The 23,525-nt window shown below is 41.1% G+C and overlaps 1 protein-coding gene across 1 annotated transcript; it reads left to right on the forward strand.

Moving 5' to 3' along the window:
• The first annotated feature begins 14,981 nt into the window (after positions 1 to 14,981).
• On the forward strand, positions 14,982 to 22,558 carry SAMD7 (sterile alpha motif domain containing 7). The gene is made up of 8 exons (XM_041468053.1): positions 14,982 to 15,084; positions 15,805 to 15,931; positions 16,068 to 16,204; positions 17,257 to 17,335; positions 19,771 to 20,450; positions 21,103 to 21,224; positions 21,500 to 21,610; positions 22,286 to 22,558. Exons 1-8 carry the CDS (start codon positions 14,982 to 14,984, stop codon positions 22,556 to 22,558), a joined length of 1,632 nt encoding a protein of 543 aa, XP_041323987.1.
• Positions 22,559 to 23,525: the final 967 nt, after the last annotated feature.

The following is a 23,525-nucleotide window of genomic DNA, read 5'->3' on the forward strand; positions in this document are numbered from 1 at the left end:
CCATGGTATGCAAACAAAACCTCCCTCCTTTCCTTAACAGGAACTTTCCGTGCAGTTTTCTCTCACAAGTTTCCGTCTTCATCAGTTTGACAGCAGCAGCTCTGCACAAGTAGTTTGTGGGCTCTTTCCTGATATCTCTATTCCTCTGTACTCTGTCCCAAAGTCTGCCGTTCCTGGGGCTGAGAAGTCCATCCAAATGCTCCGATCATGTCCCAGCTTAGATAGCTCTCAAGGCAGAAATCAGGAAGCGGCAGCAAAATCTTCGCTACTGCTCACAAACCACTGCATGCCCCGGAGACAGCTGTTGTTAGAAGAGGCTGAGTCACCGCAGAGATCAGATTACAAGAGTACCTGAAGAAAAGCTCTTTGTTTTCCCACCCCTTTTGTCCATACTGGTCAGCAATAGTGCTGAGGCACAGCTCAGTAAGAAAAAGAGAGGAATGACACTCCTGATCATTTTAGGAGACCCAAGAGAAGTCACAATCATCTTCTGGGCAACACCATGATACAACATTACAATGCAATCACTGGACACACCTTACGTATACCTCAAACTCCAGTACACCTTTTTTTGTCTGTGTCTGTCCTAAAGTCTGATTTCCTCAATGGTGAACATCACAATTTCTGTCTTAACCGTATGCATGGCCATTTATGCTGAATCTCTTTAGCCTTAATAATCTTTTTCAGTCTATGAAGTCTTGTCTTTTGCAGGCTAAACCAGCCAAACCCTTCTCCCCTCCTGTGGCAAACTCTCCATTTCCCTTATCATTTCCTGCTTACCTTTGTCTGCACCTGGTGCAATATAATTTATACTTCCTTAAACACAAGGGACCATCCACTGTCTGTATACAGTCTGTATACACTAAAGACATATGCAAACTGGAATGATTCTGGTGGGGAATGATAAAGCTGGTAAACAAAAACAGCCTGAGGAAGAGGTTGACTCAGGGTGAAACTAGACAAAGGATTCAGATAGGGTGGAATGAGGCACAGGGTGCTGCAAGGAGTCAACAGGGTAAGATGAGAAGAAAAAGTGAGCATCAAGAAAATCCTCTTGCCCGTGAGAGGTACCATGCTGGGAAACATTCACAGCAGCTAGAAATGCACAAAACCATTGTGATCAACCATTCTTCTCTGCAGAAAAGGAGGGCACACTTCTATTCCCAAACAGAAAGGATCTCCAAGTTGACTTTAGGGTTTTCTGAAATCAGCATCTCACTACAGAGCTGCATCCCCATCAGGAATTTGTACTAATTCAGGTGTCCAGGCACCTCATCTATGCAGACAATGGAAAATCCCAGCATTTCTGTTGGTGAAGAACTGAATTTGTCAGTTCTTCAATTGTGCTTAACAGCAGAGTGACTGGGAATGAAGCAGAGACCCAGCAACCAGTGTTTGTGAACATGTCCTGGGCTCTCCTGGCCCAAGACTTCTCAATGCCCACTGCAGTTCAATGACAACAAGGAATGGGAATATTTGATAATCTCTGTCCTGTGAAACTGGGGAAATATTATAGCATGTGGTTAGGCTAGGTTAACTCACATGCTCTGACATCAGTATTTCAGGTGATGTGCTGCCAATTCAGAAGTTCTTTCACCACTTGAGGCTGTTGAGTGACAGTGACAATACCCCAGGGCACTCTGACAGCATCCCTGTAATTCCGTCAGAAGGGAAACACAGTGACCTGGTCTCCTCTTCCGAAAAAGCAAATCCTTACCTTTTTTTACATCAGCTATGAAAGAAGAAGTGCCAACAGGATTATCCCCCCCAAAAAAGCAGGCTAACAAGAGCGAGGTGGCTGCACTAGGCTGCAAACATGAGCAGCACTTTGCAACAGGCCCGGGCTGTGCTGTGAACACATAATACATCACAACAGCCAGGCCCAGCCATGCCCTGTTTGCTGCTCTGTCCATCTCCTCCCTCCCACACTTCTGAACAGGTGTCCTGCTCCTGTCAGAGCCCTGAGTCTGCTTCCTGCAGCGTGTCATGGACAGCACAGGGCAGGCTTAGCTTTTGGAGTTTAAAAATAATAGACGCCTTCCCCTTTCTATCCAGTTAAATGGTCTGAGACCATCTGCCGAGTGCTCAGTGTCACACTTGTTTATATCTACTCTTCCCTCTGTCTAGACCTGGGGCAAGGTTAGGAACAGAACCAATTTTGGAACAAAATAGTTTAAGTTGCATCCCACACACCATCCATCGGGGAGAGATTAATGTGGATTTTTGTACTTTGCCTCATTGTGACTCCTTAATCCGGCATATATTCCAAAGAAATAATGCCATTAGAGGATTAGTGCCACAAGTTCATTTGAAAAAAAGGATTTGCAAACACTGAAATCCTATATTCTATGTGCTTAATCACCAAGTATCATTTTGGGGATTTCCTCTCCCTTTAGTAGTGTCTCTTTCAATGAAACCCAAGCAAATCAGCAACTCTGTTTTGGATGGCCCTTATTATCCACTAAAGGAAAACAAACCCAAGCATTTGGTTAAAATAATACAGAGTCTAAACACGCTGGACTAAACCCATCCTTGGTGTTGTACAATCACAGTTACATCAGGGAGGCACTCAGCCCAATATTTATACAGAATATAATGATTTGGGATATTTATCTGTCAGAGATTTTTGATTATCTGAGTGCTGCAGCACTTAAAAACACTGTGACCCTTGATTGCTTCCATGGCAGTTCCCTTCCCCAGCTTTGCCTCTGCAGGATACTCTTGCTTGGCCTGATTTGTTGGGGAGCATGGAGCAAGGAATTGGTGGGGCTGGAAAAATGTTCATTGCCCCATGGTTGACTTTGGCAGTTCCAGGTGTCACACTCTTGAGCTGTGCTGACTCAGAACACACTTGCTGCTGTCAAGGGAGGGTAAGGAAGAGTGGCTTGGTCCAGCACCAGGTTTGCTGCCCTCATCTTTCCACAGCTCTCTCTATCCTCTCTCTCCTGCTCTGTCCCTTCCATTCATCCTCTGACTTTTATCCCTCGTAACTGAGGCAGGGGAATTCAGCCTTGCCCATACAGATGGGAATCCCTCAGCTGGCACTAATGCTGTGCTGCTTGTGCCAAACATCTGTATCACCCACTAATTTGATGTTGACTTTCTTTATAGCCAGGCGATCCACAGAACCACAGGGATTGGCTTTAGGACCAGAAAAATCCTTCAGAACAGACTGCACACACAATGGGCTGGAAGGACCATTCCCCAGGGAATGCCTTCCTGACCTGAAGGGGCTGCACACTTGGCAGGACAAGGCCAGGTTGGAAGGGCTTGGAGCAGCCTGGGAGAGTGGAAGTTGTCCCTGCCCATGGCAGGGATTTGGGACTGGATGAGCTTTAAAGTCCTTTTGAACCCAAGTCATTCTGGGATTCTGTGATAGTCTTGCAAGGTCTAGTGCTGGATAAACTGGCTGTATGCAGAGCTGTGTGACAACCCCTGTTGTCACTGATTTATTATAGCTGTAAGAATTCCAACCTTTGCATATTCCAGCATAAGCAGCTAAACATGAACTGTAGAATTCTAAACCATATTATTTTTTTCAAAGCTAGAATTTAGATTACTTCCTATTAAATAGTAGTGACAACAAGTAGATCTTTCCAACTACTAAGTCATATTGAATTTGCATTTTGAATTCCATAAAAAGCAAGACTTATAGATCTATTGCACAAAATGTATATTTATGCACACAGTGCAGATACTTTTAACACTCAGATATCAAGTTACTCCTTTTAAAACTGAGCTACACAAATGCAAACTTAACTTTCAGTCTCTATTACAATGTACAAGACTGATAGAGAAGATTTTCAGTCTGGAAAATTCTTTTTGGTTGAACTTCTGCCAGGATTAATCCCCTTTCAGTTAATCATTTACATGAATGGGCAATCTGCAGAGTTCATGCAAGGCCTGCAAACTATATTAATTACTAGAAACCTAATTACAAATCAACAGAGTCACAGGATCAGTGGTACCTCCATACGGTACCATCTGGTACAATGGAGCTGGATAGTTCAGCAAAACTCCCCATTCCATTCTGTGGAACCTCAACCTGAATGTGTGTTGCCAGAGAAAGCAAGTTTATGCAGATATAGGAGCTGGTTATAAAGCATTTTTAGGGCCATCCTTAATGACAGCATCCAATCCCTGCATTCTGATTGCTGTTTCAAAAGTTACTTCCAAAAAAGTATTTGTTCAACACTTTTCTTTTTGAATGTGATACTAATGCTGTCATTACTTGCCTTTGCACATCCAAAAATACCCTAAATCCATACAAAAGATAATGAAAAAAAATACTAAACAAGCAAATATGAAAATGTGTCCACCATTCCTTAAAGGTATTATGTGTACTGTGATTTGCTTCACTAATTATTACTCCAATTTAAAAGCTATGTTCAGAAATTCCATAAATGACAGGAACATGGGACAGTGCAGCTTCCATTAAAATTTAATTTTACCAATGTATTTTATCTTTCAGCAAGTGGCCAGTTTGAAAGTTTTGACCAAAACCTATCAGTCTTGTTTTATACCATGTTAGCCAAACAAAAATTCAGGCCTTTAAAATCTCAACTTTTATGGTTTTACATCCAGACTTTCTAAGCCATTTGGATGCAAGGTCACAAAAAATCCAGTATTCTTTCCACAAATAATATTTGATCAATTGACTTTTCAAAGGAATTCAAAGGAATTTTCAAGGGTTAGCCATATTTCACCCCTGAGGTTCACTCATTGGCTTTTGGAATTGAGATCAGCCACACTAAGTAAAATTGAGTAGCTTCAGTTTTGCCCAAAGTTTGGCTCCAGTTCTCCCTGATTAATTCCCAGATTTCCCTTGGGAATGAGCAAGCTATGTAATCCACCTAGTCTCCCCAAATTCTCTCAAGAACAGTAGTAAACGTAATGCTTTTCCACTAAACAGCCAATCATGTTACAACCTGTTCCCTTTGCAGTATCTGCTGACATTGTCAGTGTGATTTAGTACAGGACAACACCAAAGGTGGGCACTTTTCAGGGTCCTGCAGCTCAGGAAGGAGCAAAATCATCTACCCTGCTACCAAGGGATTGGGGAAACAATTAACTCCCAAGGAGTGTTCCAGCTTGAAGGACATTCTGCACAGCCAGTCCATTACAGTGACACTCACACAGGTTTGCCTGTTCCCTTCTCTGGTTGGTTTTCAATTTCATGTGGACCAAAATCCCATTTGTAAGGCAGTGTGTCACTGTGAAGTCTGGTGTTTGTTTCTATCCTAGGACACAGCTTCTGTACAAGCTCATTCTTGAACTGGTCCCACACTTACTAACCCATCCATCAGACCACCCCCTCTTTACTTTGCTTCTGGCAACTGTGCTCTTCTAGATTAGACCTTTCTGGGGGAAACGTGGAAGGAAGCAAGGTTTAGCTAAAGAATCTGCTATGTCTGAACACAGATTTCATGTTGGAAAAAGGCTGACCTGTGATAAATAAGCCATTTATCAAGTTCTATCCCTGTCCATTTCATGAAATCTCTCTGTTAAAGTGCAGATAAGTAGATTTTTATCTTGCTCCAGTAAACGTGATAAGAAGAAACAGGGATTGTCACTCTTTCACAGATTCCTCACTTAGGACAAGACAGCATTTAGAAAGAATGGATTAAAACCTGCTTAGGCTCTAGTTTAGCAGGTTCTCTACTTCTACAAATCCATTCCAGCACTGCATTTTGGTAACCAACATAATTCTTGAACTGTCTATTAATTATTAGACAATAAAATTGCCTAATACAATTTTTACCTTCCATCTTGAAGACCATAAATCCTGTCAGCTAAGCTATGTCTGCCACAGATTTTGTCAAAAGGGAACAAAAGGGCACATCCTGGTACTTCAGGAATTGTGAAAGATGGGTAGCAGTTGACATTTCTTTGGAAATTAATCGAGAGAATCTCTTTATTCTTAATTCAGCTTTAGCGTAGTACTCAAACTGCCCAAAGCTCATTAATTTCTGTTCATAACGAATTTCCTACATGTCTCTCTGTCCCTCCTTTGGTGCTCTGCCATTTTTCCTCAAGGGAAGACACCCAGCAGGAACAGGAATGCTGAGGGATCCAGAAATGCTCTCCTGCCTCATGCCTGCAACATCCAGGCAAGAACAACTTGCTCTAGGGACACTGAGGACACTGTAGCATCTTTATGAACTGTGTTTGTCACAGTTCACTACAGCACACACCAATCCTGCTTCTGTGCCAGAATCCAAGGGCTATGTGCCAGAGATCTTGTGAAGCAGAGTTTCTCTCTCCAAACTTCCCTCACTAGGTAAAACAGGAAAAAAATAAATATATAACTTTATTATATTGCTGGGTTTGTTTCTACCTCAGAAAGTATTTTTTTCTGAGAATTAACTTTTTGAATCATATTTTCCTGAAACATGATATACATGGACTAAATCATCTGATGAAAAATGGATGCTGACGCAAGTTTTTACTTTTATTTATTTGGCTAACCCCACATCTTACACAGCATTTGCTGCAGCCTCACCCAAACAATCTTGAAAAAAAATCCAGTAAAAAAACTTTTTTCAAGCCTATCTACTCATTACATTTCAAGTCACAGGCAGTTATGAATTGAGTGGACTGAACACAAGGTGAAAATGGTCTTTAAACTTAGAATGCTCCTTTGCTTCCTTGTCTGCTTACAATGCAAAGATTTGGACAACCACATGAAAACTATTCTCAGTTCATTTTAACTGGTCTCTAATAATTTAATTTTTTAAAAGGAAGATCTAAAATTATTTCTACAACCCAGTAGTGGATTTTTAAAGCAATATTTCTGGATGTGATTTTTTTCTGTATAAAGAAAGTCCAGGTAGCAACAAAACAGACACAATGGAATTTAAAAATATTTAGAGTCACAGTCACTTCAAAAAATTTAAATAATTCCACATTAAAACCAATATATTTTGTGTTATAAAAAAGATTTTGTTTTCTGTGAGGTTGTGCAGAGGTAGAGCAGAATTACACCCTTTGCTAATGATAACACTTCCCTGAGAGTGATTTTCAATAGGAATGAGCCTATTTCCCCCAGGTTTAGGCACTGTGTTAGTGTTTTAGAGAGAAAAAGGGGCAATATTTTGTTGTTGTAATGAGCACCTGATGAACTTTAGGCAAGTGATTAAGGATTAACAAACACCCCACCAGCTGACACAGATATTGGAAGAAACTAAGCACTCCCTGACACTTCCAAACTTGCCATTTCTAGGCATTGGTTCTGAGAGCCAGCTGATGGCCAGTGAGAATTAAAGAGTAAATTGCCGGCTTGAGCAGTATAACCAACTGATCCCTGTGTTAGCCTCACAATATGCTTAACAGGATTTCCACCTTGCAGCTCCCCCCAATCCCATCAGGTACACAGCTCTGGGGTGTCACACTTCTGGGATGACTCCTTGCCAAGGCAGAAGCACACCCTTTCTAAAAATCAGTATAAATAGGTAACACAACAGGGGAGAGCCAAGCAATTCCAAACCTTGTCTTGTATTTCTTGTTGGAACAGGAAGATTTTAAGTGAATGCATCAAGCATCTTAAAAGCTAACAACGGCTTAGCAGGTTAAATGTGAAATAGGTTTATCAGCTCAGTGCAGTGCTCTTCGTGTAATTATGTTTTTACAGCCTGGTTAGGGGATGGTATTGGAGAAGAGCTTGTGATGTCAGAGTGGGGAGGGCTTAGGAGCAGGGATGAGAGCTAATCAAGACAAGTTCAGTTTGTATTTAAAGTAAAGTCAGCGTTAGTTAAGGCAGTTTTTGACACGTTAATCTTGATGTGTTTTAAAAGCTGCCAAACACATTAGTGAGGCAGCCTGGAAGGAAGACTCATAGAGAGGGGACACACTTGGATGTTCATGGTGGCTTCACTGTACCCAAAACTAAGGTCTGCACGATAGACGTAAGTAGACACGAAATAAAAAGTGCTGGGTTTTTTATGTAAATGGTGATGAAACAGCTGTTAAGTAATACCAAAAGGTCAATGATTTTTCAGATTAAATAGGAAAGACTTGTCTCACAGCAGAAATGGAACAGATCAAAGCAAACTTACTTGTGGTGACTTAATTTAAAAGCAGCACTTGAGTGCAAAGAGTAAAGTTAGGAATAGGCAGGGTGGTATAGAAGTAAATTATTTGATTAACTCAATTCTGATTTTTCAGCAATCTGCTATAGGTATTCTTATGGGAAATAATTCTGCAAATTCAGGTGCAAATACCATATTTCTTACAACATAACTTGATCATTCTAGAAATATTTTAAGACCTCTTTCACAAACAGAGGATTTTAGTTTGGGAAGGTTTGTCCTTGCATACTCAGTATTTTTCTAGAAGACTTTGAATTCAGATTGCATTGCTTGTTATATATGTACAAATGTTTCCCTGTCTTGTCAGTCCATAAAATAATATTCTTAAAAGCTAAGTGGTTGTTAATATATTTATCTTAATCTTTGTGCTAATTTAAGTTTTAAAGTAAATCCGAAAAATCTCAATATTTTATAGTTATTTTCTGGTGCAGTGGATTTTCCAAATCAGAATGCAATCAGAATTAATCAAGGCCATCATCACAAGATATATTTGGCTGCTTTAGTCTGATGTAACTACAGTAGATTTAGCCAGTGAAAAATTTGACTATATGTGTGTAGATATCATAACAAACTCCAGTGCTGGCAGCTTTGTAGAACACCAATGTACACAGTGGGACAAATTTTTAAAAAATATCTTAAGGTAATAAGGGTTCCTTACGTTTTATTATCTGACTATGTGGGCAGAATTAGCTGTAGACTGAGAAAGGTTTGGGTACTATTGCATTGTGTATGGAGTGAAAAATTCAAGTTCCTTAGTTAGATAACATGTGAATTTCCAGATCTCCACAGTGCAGCAGAATACGGAAAGAGTAAGAGAGGGAGGCAATCCTAACTCAAGTAATTCTCTCATGGTCTGATCTTCAGACTGGAGCTGAAGATGTTCAGTCTGTTAGAGATGTTGATTTCTGAGCCTGTTCACAGGGCCAGGTGTGCAATTTTGCTAATCTCACAAGGGACAGAAGTTGTATTAAAACCTGTGACTTCATACACAAATTTGGATAATAATAGTGGGTTTAGTATCTGACATCTGTGTCAGATATATATTCTAACATACCCGCAAATATTTTTTAAGATGTGTATGTGCTGTATTTTGCTTTGTAATAAAGAAACCTGACCTGAAATGATTAATGATGGAAACCCACATCATCTTGATTTACTTCAGTAGTGGAAGACGCATCAAATGTAGGATTTTGGAAAATTCAAGTGATACTGCTGCAGTATTTAATATCCTGACTGAAAAGGGCATGTATCAATGATTCAGTACAAATTTTCTAGATTCAAACTTTTAGTTAGCCAGTTGAGTTAAAGAATTGCTAAATTAAAATAGTTTTAAATAGTCTAACTAAAACTTGTTCCTCTTCTCACTACCTGGTTACTTTTGGCACTGAGAGAGTTGTCATTTGCACTGACATTTCATGTAAAAGTAAGACACAAATCCCACTAAAATTCAGCTGTATTTGGAAATACCAGCCTGGTCCTCCAACGATCAGAAAGCTTTCTGTCCTACAGTTTCCATTTCCAGTATTCAAAAATCAAATTAAAAAGCAACACATTTATTTTTAATGCTTTAAAAGTAATAATCATCAAAAAGTAAAAACCACAGAGTTTAGTTTCCTTTTAACTGACCCTGCTTTTGCCATATTTTGCAATCTCTAGGCTTCTGAAAGAGTCTAAGAAAGAGGATAATGTTTCAAGTGTCATCCCTAATTATGAAATAAATCCACAAGGAAAACAAATTACATCATGCTTTTATCTCTGTGTATATAACTGATGTAATAGGAAGACCCATCCTTTGTAAACATCTCCCTGTGCCAGTTTGCCAGGATCCAGGGTGGGTGCACAGTGTTCTGAGTGCATGCACACACTTTCTCCAATATTTTCATTAGTTCTTTCTTAGCTATTGCACTTAGTTTTTTAACAGGAGTTGTTAAAGCCCTCAGAGTGATCCCAGAGGAGTCTTTGTGTGCTGCCACAAACACAAATAAATCTCAGCCTTGTGCTGTGCAGAGACTAGTCCTGTGGTCACAGCGCCGAGCTGAGAGGGAGAAGCGCCCGGCACAGTTCCCACCTGAGCTGCGGACTGTCCTGGATCTCTGTGCCTCCAGTGCCACATCAAACAGCAGGAATTTGGCTCCCTTTTCCTCCACCATCTGCCTCTGTCACCTCGTAGCCTTTGCAGGCCCTCTCTGTGTATTTGTGCTCAGCACAAAGCATCTCCACCTCTGGGTTTAGCCCACGCCGCAGCCTGAGTGCTGCCTCAGTCTCCCCTTGCCCACAGCGATTCCAAGGGGAACAAGATGAGCTTTACATGTGAACCCAGCTTAGTTCCTGAAGGATTGAGTTTGCCAGCACTAAGCCTTGACTACTGGCTGAGAACAGCATGTTTAAAAAAAAAAAGAGTGACTTGCTGCTCACAATTTTACCAATCAGCTGGCTCAAGAACGGGCAGGTCCGTGTCTCCCAGCCAGTGTGAAGGCATGCAACACAAACTCTGCTGGCTGACACACACAGTATAAATAGAGTTATTTTCCTTTCTTTAGGGAATGTATCGTTCTCAATCCAGTTTTAGGATTACACTCTAATCTCAGTCTCTGAGCAGTCTGTGCCCACACATCTAGGATTAGAATTTAGCCCCACAGCCTCTCCAATGGCACCTCACTCCAATTAAGAAGATATATTTCATGCTCCTGTATGACATAATGATAGCATAACTGCTGTTTTCCTTTCCAAAAGTTATTTATTTTGCTGATTGTGGATTCTGGAACAATTACAATCTCTAGTTTTATGACCCTCAGCATAGATTCAGAGCAAGAACCCTTAATCCAATAACTAATAACATTAAGACTATTAATAATATTGGAATATTTATATTTTTTTTTAGAACAGCACCTGATTTCTCAAACAATCAGGTCATTTTCTAAAAGGGAAGCCAATGGAAATGCAAATGAGATTACTTATGTCTTCATTCATATGTTTCTCTCATAAGCATGAATGCATGTTCATATTGTGTGTTTGATTGACTCAGCTGACACAAATTTACCTGAGCATTTTAAACAATACTCAACTTCTTCCAGTCTGTGGAGACACTGCTGTAGTTCACCAAACATGGACTTTAAAGAATGCTAATTCCATGTGTTTGATGTAAATAAAAGCAGTATTTGTAGATGAAATCTCAATGCATTTAACTAAAAAAACCAAGTCTTCCAACAAGTCTATATTATATACGACTAAACCATATTTTGCCAATGCAATTGATAACATCAAGACATAGACTGCTACAGACATTTTTAAACTGTTGCATGATTAGATTTGCAAATGCTTCTGGTTCATGAAGTTCGTGTCTTGCCACTTCTCGTCTAATAAATTGAGACAGAATTAGTCCTGGGTGAGTGGTTCTGCCTGCTGCCAAGAAGGGTTTGCTAAGGGTAAGACTCTAAAGGCAGAGATTAACTTGTCTTCATCCCTGTAATGTGCTGTACAGCCAGGATTTGTGCAATAGGATCAGAGCAGAGCCATATATGAATCTAGCGCTGGACAGCTGGTGTGTATGAATTTATATGAACCCTGATGCCAGATTTTGAGCTCCTCTCAAATCCCAGCTAATAAATGTATCAGAAGTGTACTTTCCCTGCTCCCTCTTAGATCCTCCTCAGCTGGTGTGGTTTCTAATATGTGAGTTGTTATGAAAATAGTATGAACCTAAACTACCTTAAATTTGACCTGCAGGTCAGAACCCCAGCTAAGTAACTGAAAAAGGTGTTTTTCCAAATGGAATAACATGGATTAGTCAGGTTCAGTACTTCTTCCTGACACAGAGTTACATACAAATCTTTGTATTATGTTATTAAGCTATTTATCCCACCTGACTGTTTCAATACTTCCCTAACAGGAAATTCAGGAAAATAAAGAAGTAATTTAATACAGATAACACACACACACACAAAACATGTCCTTTAAACTAAGTTTGAACCATATTTTTATTTCGCCATTCAACTTGCAGAAAGAGATTAGAATTCTGGTGGAAATAACATCTCAACTTTATATCACAAATACCAGAGTTATTTTTATGTATCTGAGAAGAAATTCGATATAAGTTAGATAGGATTGATTGGCACACTAATGAAAACACCAGAATGATTTCATGAATCAACTCCAGTGAAAACCTCAATAAGGAATCAAACTTTCCTTTTGGCTTATGATGATTCAAAAACTGGGTCAGTGGAAGCAGTAAGCTACAGCTTCAGTGGAAGAAGATACCAAAGAACTTTTAAATCATATTATTCCATGAGTTTTTCAATACTGTATCTTTTCCATGTGAAACCAAAAGACCACACTGTCTGCCTTTGCAAGGATAAGTTTTTTATCTGATGCTTGTTGTCTGCAATGGTGGTCTGTGAATCTTGGTCATCTGGTGGATAATAATTATCAGTAAATATGGATCACTTTGCTGTGGATGCTGCTGTAATCAGTACCCTACATTCTGGGAAAAATGCCAACATTTAAAAGAAAACATCATATTTAAATAAGAGTTTTAAAGAAAGTTCTTACATAGTTTCTGCTTCATCTCTGAAAGAAGGCAGTGTGAGACTGCCTGTCAACAGCCACTGTATCATCTTTCACATCCAACACAAAATCCAAACTTATTTTGGGAACAACAGACTACACAGAGAACAGCACAGTGATACTGGTGCTACTGGTTTCTAACCACTTACTGCTGCTTGCTTTTGGATGGATGTCTGTTAGAACAGGCAGGGTATATGGGATCCCACAGGAGGGATTTGGGCCACAACAGATGGCTCTTTTCCCACCAGGTCTTCCAAGATTCTACAGTTTAAAGTTGCATCATACAATTTTAGTCACTGGTGTGATTTTAGGGGGAAGCGTAGAAGTTCTAGGAAGGCCTAAGGAAGAAAGTGTCATTTACTTGTGTGCCTTTTTTCCACACAGGGACATTTCTCCAGGCAAGAAACAAAACCAAACACATCCACAACTTTGATTTAGACAGGATACTGACATATTCTAGCAGTTCCTAAAATGCAAAAGTGGTACAACTTGTCAGTCATCTGAGAGACAAAAATGTGTCAGCATTAAAACTCGCTATTAATTTTATTTTTTCCTGATTTACTAGAATAAAAAGGTTAAAATTTCCTGGGTCTTTTTTCCGTTATGGCTATCTGAACCTCTCATGGTTTCTTTGCAGCTTCACAGAATCACAGAACAGTTTGGAATGGAAGGGACCTTTAAGGCCATCTAGTCCAATGCCCCTGCAATAAGCACTGACATCCTCAGGTAGACCAGGTTTCTCTAGTGAGGTGCACCAGACAAAGGCCAAAGGCCAGGCTGTAAGAAGGGCAGCATGAAGTTTAACATTTCAGTTTGTTTTGCAGAGTGTTCAATACAAAGTCTCTATACAAGAAAGAAAAACACCTAAATGGCTCACTGAACAATATGGTGGCAAATACCATCATCCCAGTTACCACCTATTTTTTGAGCTGTTGAAAAGTTTAGTCCAGCACTAAATCACTTTAGTACTGAGCTTTAAAATGCTTTAGCAGCTCAGAAACACTTTGGCAGCTCAAATGCTCTTCATGAGGCACCCAGCATCCTAAATCGCTTTAAGTCTAAAGTATCCTAAAAAAAAGGAAATGGAAACATGTTCAGATACAAATGTCAAGAACAAAGGCCATGGTGCTGGTCTGGGATTTGACAGACTTGTCTGTTGCCAGGAAGATCTGAATCTTGGCCAGCACAGAATCCAACATCTACTCTTACAAATGTAAAGCACTTGTTATTTTGAGGGAACACCAGTGGTGTGGTCTAAGTTCAGCTACTTTCAGTGTAAATGGCTGAAATCACTCACTTGTTCACTTTTGGGTAACAAAACACAGGACTTTGCTTTTATCTCATTTGTGGATAAGGAACAGTGCTCCTGTCTTTGCATTTCCCTCACTGTTACCTCTACCAAATGCTGGCTGAAGTCCTGGAGCTGTAACTCTCTATCTGCAGGATGAGAACACTTCAGCATTACATTTTCCTTCTTTCAGAAGACAGAAAGAATCCATTTCATCAGAGCTAAATGGGAATGGAAATTCAACTTTAAAAAATTTCAAAATCTAACCATTTGCTGTGCAAGTCTAGTGTGAGATAAATATATAGATACTCTTGATGCTGCCTTCAGAGCCAGCCTGCTCCCTCTGCCAACTCCTCAACTCAAAGCATTCCATACAGGATAGCTTTTTAACACCTAAGTTACAGGACTTGCTTCTTTTACAATTATTAATTATGTATATATTAATTACATATATTAATTTAATAATTAATATAAACAATTAATCTGAGTCTTACTGATTTTATCACTGTTTTCATCACTACAAAACATGTTCTTTTACCTGTTTTCCTTCAATTTGGCAGACTTAAGGGGCTGATGTCATTTGGAACAGATAATTTCTACAATTTCTTTCCATCTACTTCACTTAGTTTACAGTAAACAGGGCTCCAAACTATTACAATTCTGAAATTAAACCAGACACCTGCCTTCCTAAGTATGAGCACATCACTGCTCTCAGACACACCAGGGGCTGAAGGCAAAGGCTTGGGCTTAATTACCTCCTTTTGAGCAGGTGTTATTTTCCAGCACCCTGATTTTCCTTGTATTGTAGGATCCAACAACTCAGTGCAAGCAAGGGCAATATTTGCATTGTCCTGAAAACTGGAAGTTTCCACATGGAAAACACTAAAACCCACAGGCATGGAAGGGTCCAGCTGTGACCTGCTTAGCTGGGAAACCACCTGCACAACCTTCTCTGTTTCTCATTGTTGAATGTCTTATTCCTCTCTTTGGTGCTGCTGCTTCAGCTCTTTGCAGCAGCAGAGTTGTTGCTGTCTCCCTGCAGCATGACTCCCCGGGAGCACATGAGGAAGATGTCCATGCTGGGGGAGCAGGGATCACTGGAGGAAAAGCACCTGTACCGGCTGGCAGGCGGCATGGCAGCAGGAGGTGAGCAGCAAGGAACCCCACTGCACACGTGCTTACAGCATTGCTGGTATCTACAACCTACAAGAAACAGCCAGCAGCAGGTTTGATGTCTTTAAAAGGTTGTTTCAAATTTATCGTAGGAGTGACTGCAGAAATATTTTGCTTAAGGTAATAAAATATTAACACAGAGGGCTCTTGGAATTCAGTATTTGATTAAGAGATGCTGAGCATCTGGAAGACAAGTAAATGGCACACAAGAACTCAGAACAAAAGCCACAGCTGGACATTATGATGTTCTGGCTCACCATTGTGGGCTTTTTTTTCTAGAGCTGCTTTCTCATGACAATGCAGGTTCCACCTAGTATGACTTTTCTCAAAATGAACCCATATTTGAAATTAAAACCCTCTCAAGCAAAGAACTTAACATCCATGGCTATTTTCCATTTCACAGTACTATGTAAATTATTATTCATTGTAATTTGTCCTTTGATACACTTGACTGAGCACATCCTATTTCTTTTTACTGCAGTTTGATTGAATAAATCTACATTACTTAAGCAACGTAGTTCAGGTGTCAGTGAAAACATGTTTTCAGTTGCTGCTATTAAAAAAAAAAAAAAAAAGGGTGTGAATTGCACTAGAGGAAACAAAACAAAACATTTTTTTCTGGTAAGGTTATACCGCAGCCAGAATCACTTCCTAACTTGCCCCACTGAGAGCAGAACTGTGTGTGCCTTGCAGAGCTGCGGCAGCGGCAGGAGATGCTGATGAGGAACCAGCTGATGGCAGTAAACCCGCAGCTGATGGGGCCGGGCCAGCAGAGGATGCAGGCGATCCCCGCCCAGTTTGAGCCGCGACTGGTGGACAGGTACCGGGCACCAATTCCTGTTCCAGCACTGCAGTTAATCGCTCTGTGTGTGCTGTCTCTGGGGTTGTAAAGACCTTTGGTTATTATTAACTAAACGATATCCTCTGTATATTTGAATGGGTTTTTTTCCTCTCAGAGATCTGCTACCTTCAACTGAAATGATGGCCTCAGCTGACCCCAGACAAATCCACATAGCATCCCACCTGGGACCCACAGTCCCACAGCACCCCAACATGCCAAACCTGCTGTCCAACCGTGTCTACCCAGGCCCAGGTAACAAAGCACCCTCTGCATCCTGAGAAGTGGGACCATGTGGATCAGAAAGCCAGCTGCATCTGCTAGTTTTCCATAGGTTTATAGGTAGTGTCAATAACAGTTTATTTTATTTAGAAAAACAGCCTCACTAAAAAGAGGCAGCCTGTGCCAGTTTAGGTCTAAGCATGTCCATTCTAGCCTTTGTTAAATACAGTTCTCAGAGTTTTTGCATGTTTTTGTTCCCCCCTTTTCTTTTTTGTATTTTCCAAGCATTGTCACACCCAAACAAAATACTGTAGCTAAAAAAATAGCTCCTCATCAACACTTTTACATTACATTTTTCTCTTGCTCTCATATGAGTATTGGCTGCTTTATACTGATCATATGCTGTAATGGTAATACCACATGCCACTTAATTCATGTAGGGCAAATACAAGTCCTTTTTAATAAAGGCTCAAAATTAGAGGACACAGCTCCAAGGGGAAGGCTGGACATCACAACTATGGCACTCATGTCATGCTGCACAAAAATTTACATATTACTTTATACAAAATGAGCTCAAGAGTTTTTCTTTGAGATGAGTGAATGCATTTTTAATGTCACATCAATACACCAAGAAAAATTTCTGATTTCAGCTTCTTTCCCTGCCTTAACATGGATCTCAAGAGGAAATGTAATTTAAAATTACACAGCCTCCAGGCTGAAAGCAGTCTTGAAGGAGCAGGTTTGCTTTGCTCAACTGAGGGCTATTATTTTCTGAGCAGTTATATGTATTCAAAGGCATATGTCACCAAATAAAACCACCCTTTGTGGTTAATGGCAGGTATTCCTAACTACAGATCTGATCCTGAAAACACCTGATAATGGACTTCATGTTCTTGCTACAAGTTGCCACCAAAACAATGATAACAAATAGGATTTAACTTGAAATCCTGTCACCTTCCTGGTAAAGCCCACAGTTGAAGACTTACAAAGTTTTTTAAAGTGTCTCTGCATTGCTTTGGGGGTTGTGCATTTGCATGAGGAAACCAGTGAATTTTAAAGATGTTTTTATTCCCCTTCCCTCTAAGGATACAGCTTTCTGCAACAAGAATCCATGGAAGCTGTGGCCAGAAGACAAGAACTGGTTCAGAAGCAAAATATTGCCAGGTAATCAATAGCGAGCTTTGCTCTGAGGTGAATGCCAGGATTAAAGCAGCAAAGTGATTGAGATTGTTTTTCAAGTCACCCAAAGAAGGAGAAGGCCCTTGAGTATCAATTAAGGCCTAAAGCTACTGACTTTCTGCTTGCCGTATTTTGCTTTTATTCTTAAAATGATGCCACAAAAATAAACAAACCCCTTAGCTTAGTTAAAGAAAAGAACAAGCTGCAGCCACAGGCCTTGAACTGCAGGTCCAAACACCCTGAAGTTACAAAAGTTCAGAAACAAATTCAAACTTTGCAGCTGTGTGATATCACACACAACACTTTAAGCCTGTAGCTGGACCCTTGGGACGAGCGGCTGTCTCCACCCTAGCAGGGTGGGCAGCTTTCCTAGTTTGACCAAAGAGCTGGAATAGCAGAGTGACTGTAGAAAGTCCAGTTATTTGTAGCCGTTTCAGTGTAGTCAGTAGCTGGTTAAGAGACCAGCAGTGCCCTCCCTCATGGCCACACCAATTCCACAGAGGAGCTCTAACCTCAGCCACTCCTGCACTGGGCTGCACTACTCAGTGCTAGTGCCCCTCACACAGTGAGAGTAAGAGCAAAGAACAGCCAGGTTCTGTACATTCACTGGAAAATAATTATGACAGAAATGTTTTAAGCTCTTATGTCAGCAAAACTTGATTACTGAACTCCTCCAAGCACAAGATTTGCATCAGCAATGCATTTCCTATAGCTCTTACCACATGGCAAAAACCCTGAGAAAAACAAGTGAAATAACAAGCAGCAAACGTGGCCATCTCATACACCCACAGCCACATCAGAGCTGGTCCTACCTGTTCAGGCTCTTCCCTCAGCCCACTAAACAGCAAAACTCCAGCATGAAAGAGCTCACCTACACCTTAAAAACCTTTTACCCCAGTTTTTAGCCACCCTCACAATTTCCACCATGTCCACACGGCTCTCTGCAGCACAGGTCACCTTTAGGGCTGCACTTGCTCCTTTCAGCTGCTCCAGAAACCAGGTGTTAACAGTCTCCTGCACTTGGGGCAGCTGTGCTGCTGAGCACCTGGGTTCAAGTCCTTGTTCTCCAAGGGACTCTACCTCATCCTAAAGCTCTGTTTGCTAGTCCTGACAGGAACAGACTATCTCAGCTGGAGGAGGAGACAGGAATGTAATGCTTTCTGCTGTTTATTGTCAACTCAAGAGCTGGGTGGGAGTAATGACAATCAGGCAAAATGTACAAGGACACTGTACATAGACAAAACACTTCTTTTGTATCTCTGAAAGCAGAAAATCAATAAGTTGGAGGTTGTTTCAAAGATTAAAACAAAGCAGAGAAAAAAACCTGAATGATGTGATCAAATAATTCCTCCTCATACCAAAAATCTGTATAGATAGTTTCTACCCAAACTGTTTTCCTGACAATTTTACACTCTTCTGAAGATCAGACTCTCACAGACTTGTCTGTGACCTGTTATACTCATTGCAGTGTTAAGAAAGCTATCCTGATGCACTTTAAAGTGCTTTACTTCATAGGGTCTTTCCCAAAGATGCAGAAATCCCACTGAAAGTTCCTCAAAGCTCCTCTAGGATCTTTACCTTTCTGTTTGATCACTGACCTGGCTCCAGAGGAAGCTGATGCCAGCAAAGGTTGGTACAGCAGGGACAAATACTACTATTACAAATACAATACAAATACATGTATGCTCTGTATCCCACTGGCAAGCCCTCCCATCCACTATAACAGGAGCAGGAAGCTGGCACAGACTCTGGAGCATTCATCCAGAAGGAAGGAGATCAGCTGAACACTTCCCACCAGGATCTCACCCTTTCACACTCTCAGAACCATCCTCAGGTGCCAGGCACAGTGGAGGGTTACTCAAGAGACTTAGCATTAGCTTTCTCTGAATAGATGCACAGGTTCCATGGATAACAGGTTCCATGGTATCGATAGATGTCATTCTTGTTGTTTATAATTTACAATATCACTAGAATTCTGCAGCTTTCACTACAAATTTTTGAGTGATAATAAATCACTTAAATAAATCACTTAAATAAATTGATAATAAATCAATTATTTTCTTTAGTCTTCAACCCTTATGACTCTGGAGACTGTTTTCCAAATGTGAATATAATCCTCATGTCTGGATTGCCAATATGCAAATAATACTTTTTTGTCTGAAGCATTTTCCAGAGCCATCACATGGAAGATATGTTTTCCCTTTCTTTTAGCTTACTATCTGTATCTGACAGTACACTAAATACAGCCAGGTTTGCCATTCCATCTGCAGTTTGTACCCTCTCACACAATGTAGGGGAGAGACAAGACAAGCAGTACTCTTGCCTGTTCGTTTATCTGAGTTTTATTCTGCTGCTGAATAAAAAAAAGGTGATAAAGGAACCGAGCTGCCCTAACTGCTCCTGCTCTGTGTGTCTCTTAGAATGGAAATGGAGATGAGTGCTATCTTTCAGCAAAAGGAAATGGAGAAAGCCCATCGGAAAGGACTCCTGGGCCTGGAAGCCCCTTTCCTTTACCATGGGATGCCAGCGAGTCCCATTGCTTTCCGTGGCAGACACAGACTCCCTGAAGGGCACCATGCCAACGACCTGTATGTCCATCGTACCACCCTGGATGAGATCCATGGCAACACCATGCTCATGGCAAGCAGCCCGTACCCGCCAGTCACCACCCTGCAAAGGGAGAGGGGGCGTCGCCCAGGGAGAAGAGCTGGAAATCACAAAACTGCCGAGGGCAGTGCCAACGGCACAAAGAACCAGGCTGATGACAAATCCACAGACTCTGCCTCAGCTGCAATGGAAGATGAGAAAGAAGACAAGAAGGAAGTAGAAGTGGAGGCACCAAACAAACATGAGCAGAGCAAAAACCAGACTGAGCCAGCTGCAGTTGCCAAGAACTGCAAAGAGTTTGAACAAGGCTTGAGAAAAAACTGTGCTACTCACGAAATTCCTACTGAAACGACCAGCTGCAGCAACACAAATGAGAAGGAAGCCAACAGCTCCTGTGCTGCTTTTGATGACAAGTACCTGTACCCTTCTGCAATCCCATTCTCAGCTTTACCATATGGATTTCCAGTGCCCAACAACCCATTGCTACCTCCAGGTTTGTCAGATCTCCAGATTAGAGTGACATGTTGATATAATCTGGTTTTATTGATTTGGTCTCTCAATTCTTCTCTCTGTTTTAAGTGAATTTTTGGTAGGGTAGAGTCATTGCAACTAAAGTAGAGTTCTAATGCTGCAAACAGTAATATCTGTATTCAATTCATGTTTTAAAAAGGAGTTTCAATTAAAATAAACAAAATTGCTGAAAGAAGTTGTGAGTTAGCCTCTCTCTTCAGCCCACAACTTTTCCATATGTCCTAACTCACAGTAGGCAGTATAGACTAGCAAAGGCTTGGATCCATTCTACTGAAATATTAGTCAAATTAAAGTAACAGTAGAGTCTAAAGAAGAAAAAGCACTGGATAATGCACTCATTAGAGGAAGTCTTGCAGCATGATTTTATGTGTAGCGACTGGTAGGTACAGTGCCAGCAGTAAACAAAAGAAGCCACCAAAAAAAACCCTTCAGAACCAGGTTCTGCTCATTACCTGGTGATTTTGCGTCTAGGACTCCTCTATCTGCAAGTGACCACACCCTGCTGTTAATATATTAGGTTCTGAAAAGGTGCAAAAATTCTATGATAACATTCATTTTCTCCTGACATGCCAGCAAAATTCTACCAAGATAACTGCTGTGTTTCCTCCTCAAAGGAGCCCATGGCCTGATCCTGAATGGAGAAGACCTTTCTTCTGTCGAAGACATTCGCAAGTGGACAGTTGATGATGTGCACAACTTCATTGTCAGCCTCCCAGGCTGCTCAGATTATGCCCAGGTGATTATTAACATTCACCACATTTTCAGGTTTTTAGGACCATCTAGATTTAAATATGAGCAAGCAAATGTAAATGTGGGAGGGTAGTTGATTGTCCCAAAGTTACAAGTATAATAGTAATTTTCTTTGTGCAGTTAGGAGATAAATACAAAGATAAAACAGTAAAATTATTATTTCTTCTTTTTATGCCTTTGTTTACGCCTCAGGGTTATGCATGAAAAATAACAACCAAAGTCTATTTTAGCACACTATGATGTGTTTTATCATTTCATCAGATATTTAAAGACCATGCTATTGATGGAGAAACCCTTCCACTGCTAACAGAGGAACATCTCCTGGATACAATGGGATTAAAACTTGGACCAGCATTAAAAATCCGCTCTCAGGTATGACCATTAAATGTATGCCAAGATGATGAGTCACAGAGACATGAAAATGCCAGAAGATGACAGAAGGGAATTTTTTCCAAACTAAAGCACTTTTTTTCACTGGTAACTGCCACAATATTGGGAGAAAATAATTTACTCCAACAAAGTTTTTTGGGTTTTTTTTTGCTTCCCTGTATGTTACCACGGCACACAGGGAGACAGTAAGGAATATAACCATGCATTTTTCAGGAGCAGACTGTCCCTCTCTGTTTGCAGTTTTCTGCCCTTAATTTCATCCACTAATATCAGCTCTCTCTGTGTTTCTGTTGATGGTTCTTTTCATTTTCTTTAACCCCTTGTACCCTCTCACTCTCCTCTCATTCCAGCCACCTGCCCCACTCCTGGCTGGCAGTTTGCCTCACCTCTCTCCCTGGGTGCTGCAGCACCTTGGGAGCAGGAGGATCCTGCTGTCAGGCCCAACAGTCCTAAGATGGGTATTGACAAGCTCCTTCCACAACCTGGGCCTAGAAAAATATAAGAGAGTGAAAATGGAAAAGATTTTTTTCACAAGAATTTGATAACCCTTTGGGATGCCTGGGATGTCCCTGGTGCTGCTGCACCAGAGTCAGGCTTGATGTTTAATGGCTTTAACAGGAAGAAGTAATTGCTGCAATTGTGCCTTTGTCTTTAAAGGTGTCCAGACGTCTGGGTAATGTGTTCTACATGATGAATGTCCCTCTGTCCGTGCCCCTGCCTCCTGCTCCAGGGAAACCCTCAGAGCAGCCCTCTGACATGGCCTCCCCTCTGCACTGCAACAGCAGCGGTGACACCCTGGACAGTCCCTGCTCCCAGGACCCAGAAACTTCCCAAGCAGTGGAACAGATGGTTTCAGAAAGCAGGGAAAATCCATGTGACACAGCTGGATCCCAGGCTGACTTCCAGATGATTGCTTTCCAGAAAAGCTGAGCTAAGTCCAGGACACAACATGTTTTTAATAATCGAGGAACCTCTAGTTACAAAGTGTATGAGAAGAAGCTAGAGCCTGAAACCTCTGTAAGGCTGGGGCTGAAGGAAGTAAGTTGCCAATGCAGCATGGGGAAGTGTTGTATGTGAAAGGCATTCAGAAGTGCAGCTACAGGTTCGTGCAATTACTTTCAAGTGCAATTCATTGAAAAGAATACCAGTAGAGTTAACAGGTAAATTGAATTTTTCACTGAAGTCCAGGGTTATCACTGAAAGCTGTCAGAGACTCGGAGTGCACTGTATGTGTGTCCAGTGGGCAACTGAGAAACTATATGGAAAGGTCACAGCTTCCAAACACAGCTGACTTCTGCTTCTGTTGAACAAAATTTATACAGAACATTCATATGGAATTCATTGGGACAGTATGGAACTGCCTACAGAATGTAGAGAAATATACCCTAGACTCAGCAATTTGAGTTAATCCATTGCTGCTCCAGAACTAAGCCTTTCTAAGTGCCTGGCAAAGATATACAGCTTATAAAGATACACAGATTGAACAGGAAAATACCATGTGTGACAGCAATTTTAATTATTCCAAGGCACTCTTATCACCAGGGCTGGAATTCGCTTTCATGACTGCAAGCTGAGATGAGTCACAGCCTCAGCCAATAAGGCCAGTCACTGGGACAGTGACATTCCCTGCAGACATCAGGATCAAAGCCACTTGGTTCCTGCCAGCCTCTGCCAGAGCACCCTTCCCACTGGCTCACCTGGGCAAGCCATGGAAAGCCCTTCCCTCAGCAGCACGTTCAGTGTTCTTCACTTTGGAAGAGGCCATCAGTTTAGCCTCAGAGCTCCCTGTTCTCTGGAAGAATATGGTTTCCCCTCACTTCTGCTACTGATGAGTCATTATCTCGCAGCAAACAAGGATATGAAATAGAGCTTTTAACGAAGGACAAATCCCCAACAT

This window comes from Pyrgilauda ruficollis, unplaced genomic scaffold (genome assembly GCF_017590135.1).
Source record: "Pyrgilauda ruficollis isolate IOZ18807 unplaced genomic scaffold, ASM1759013v1 scaffold21, whole genome shotgun sequence".
Classification (NCBI taxonomy): domain Eukaryota; kingdom Metazoa; phylum Chordata; class Aves; order Passeriformes; family Passeridae; genus Pyrgilauda; species Pyrgilauda ruficollis.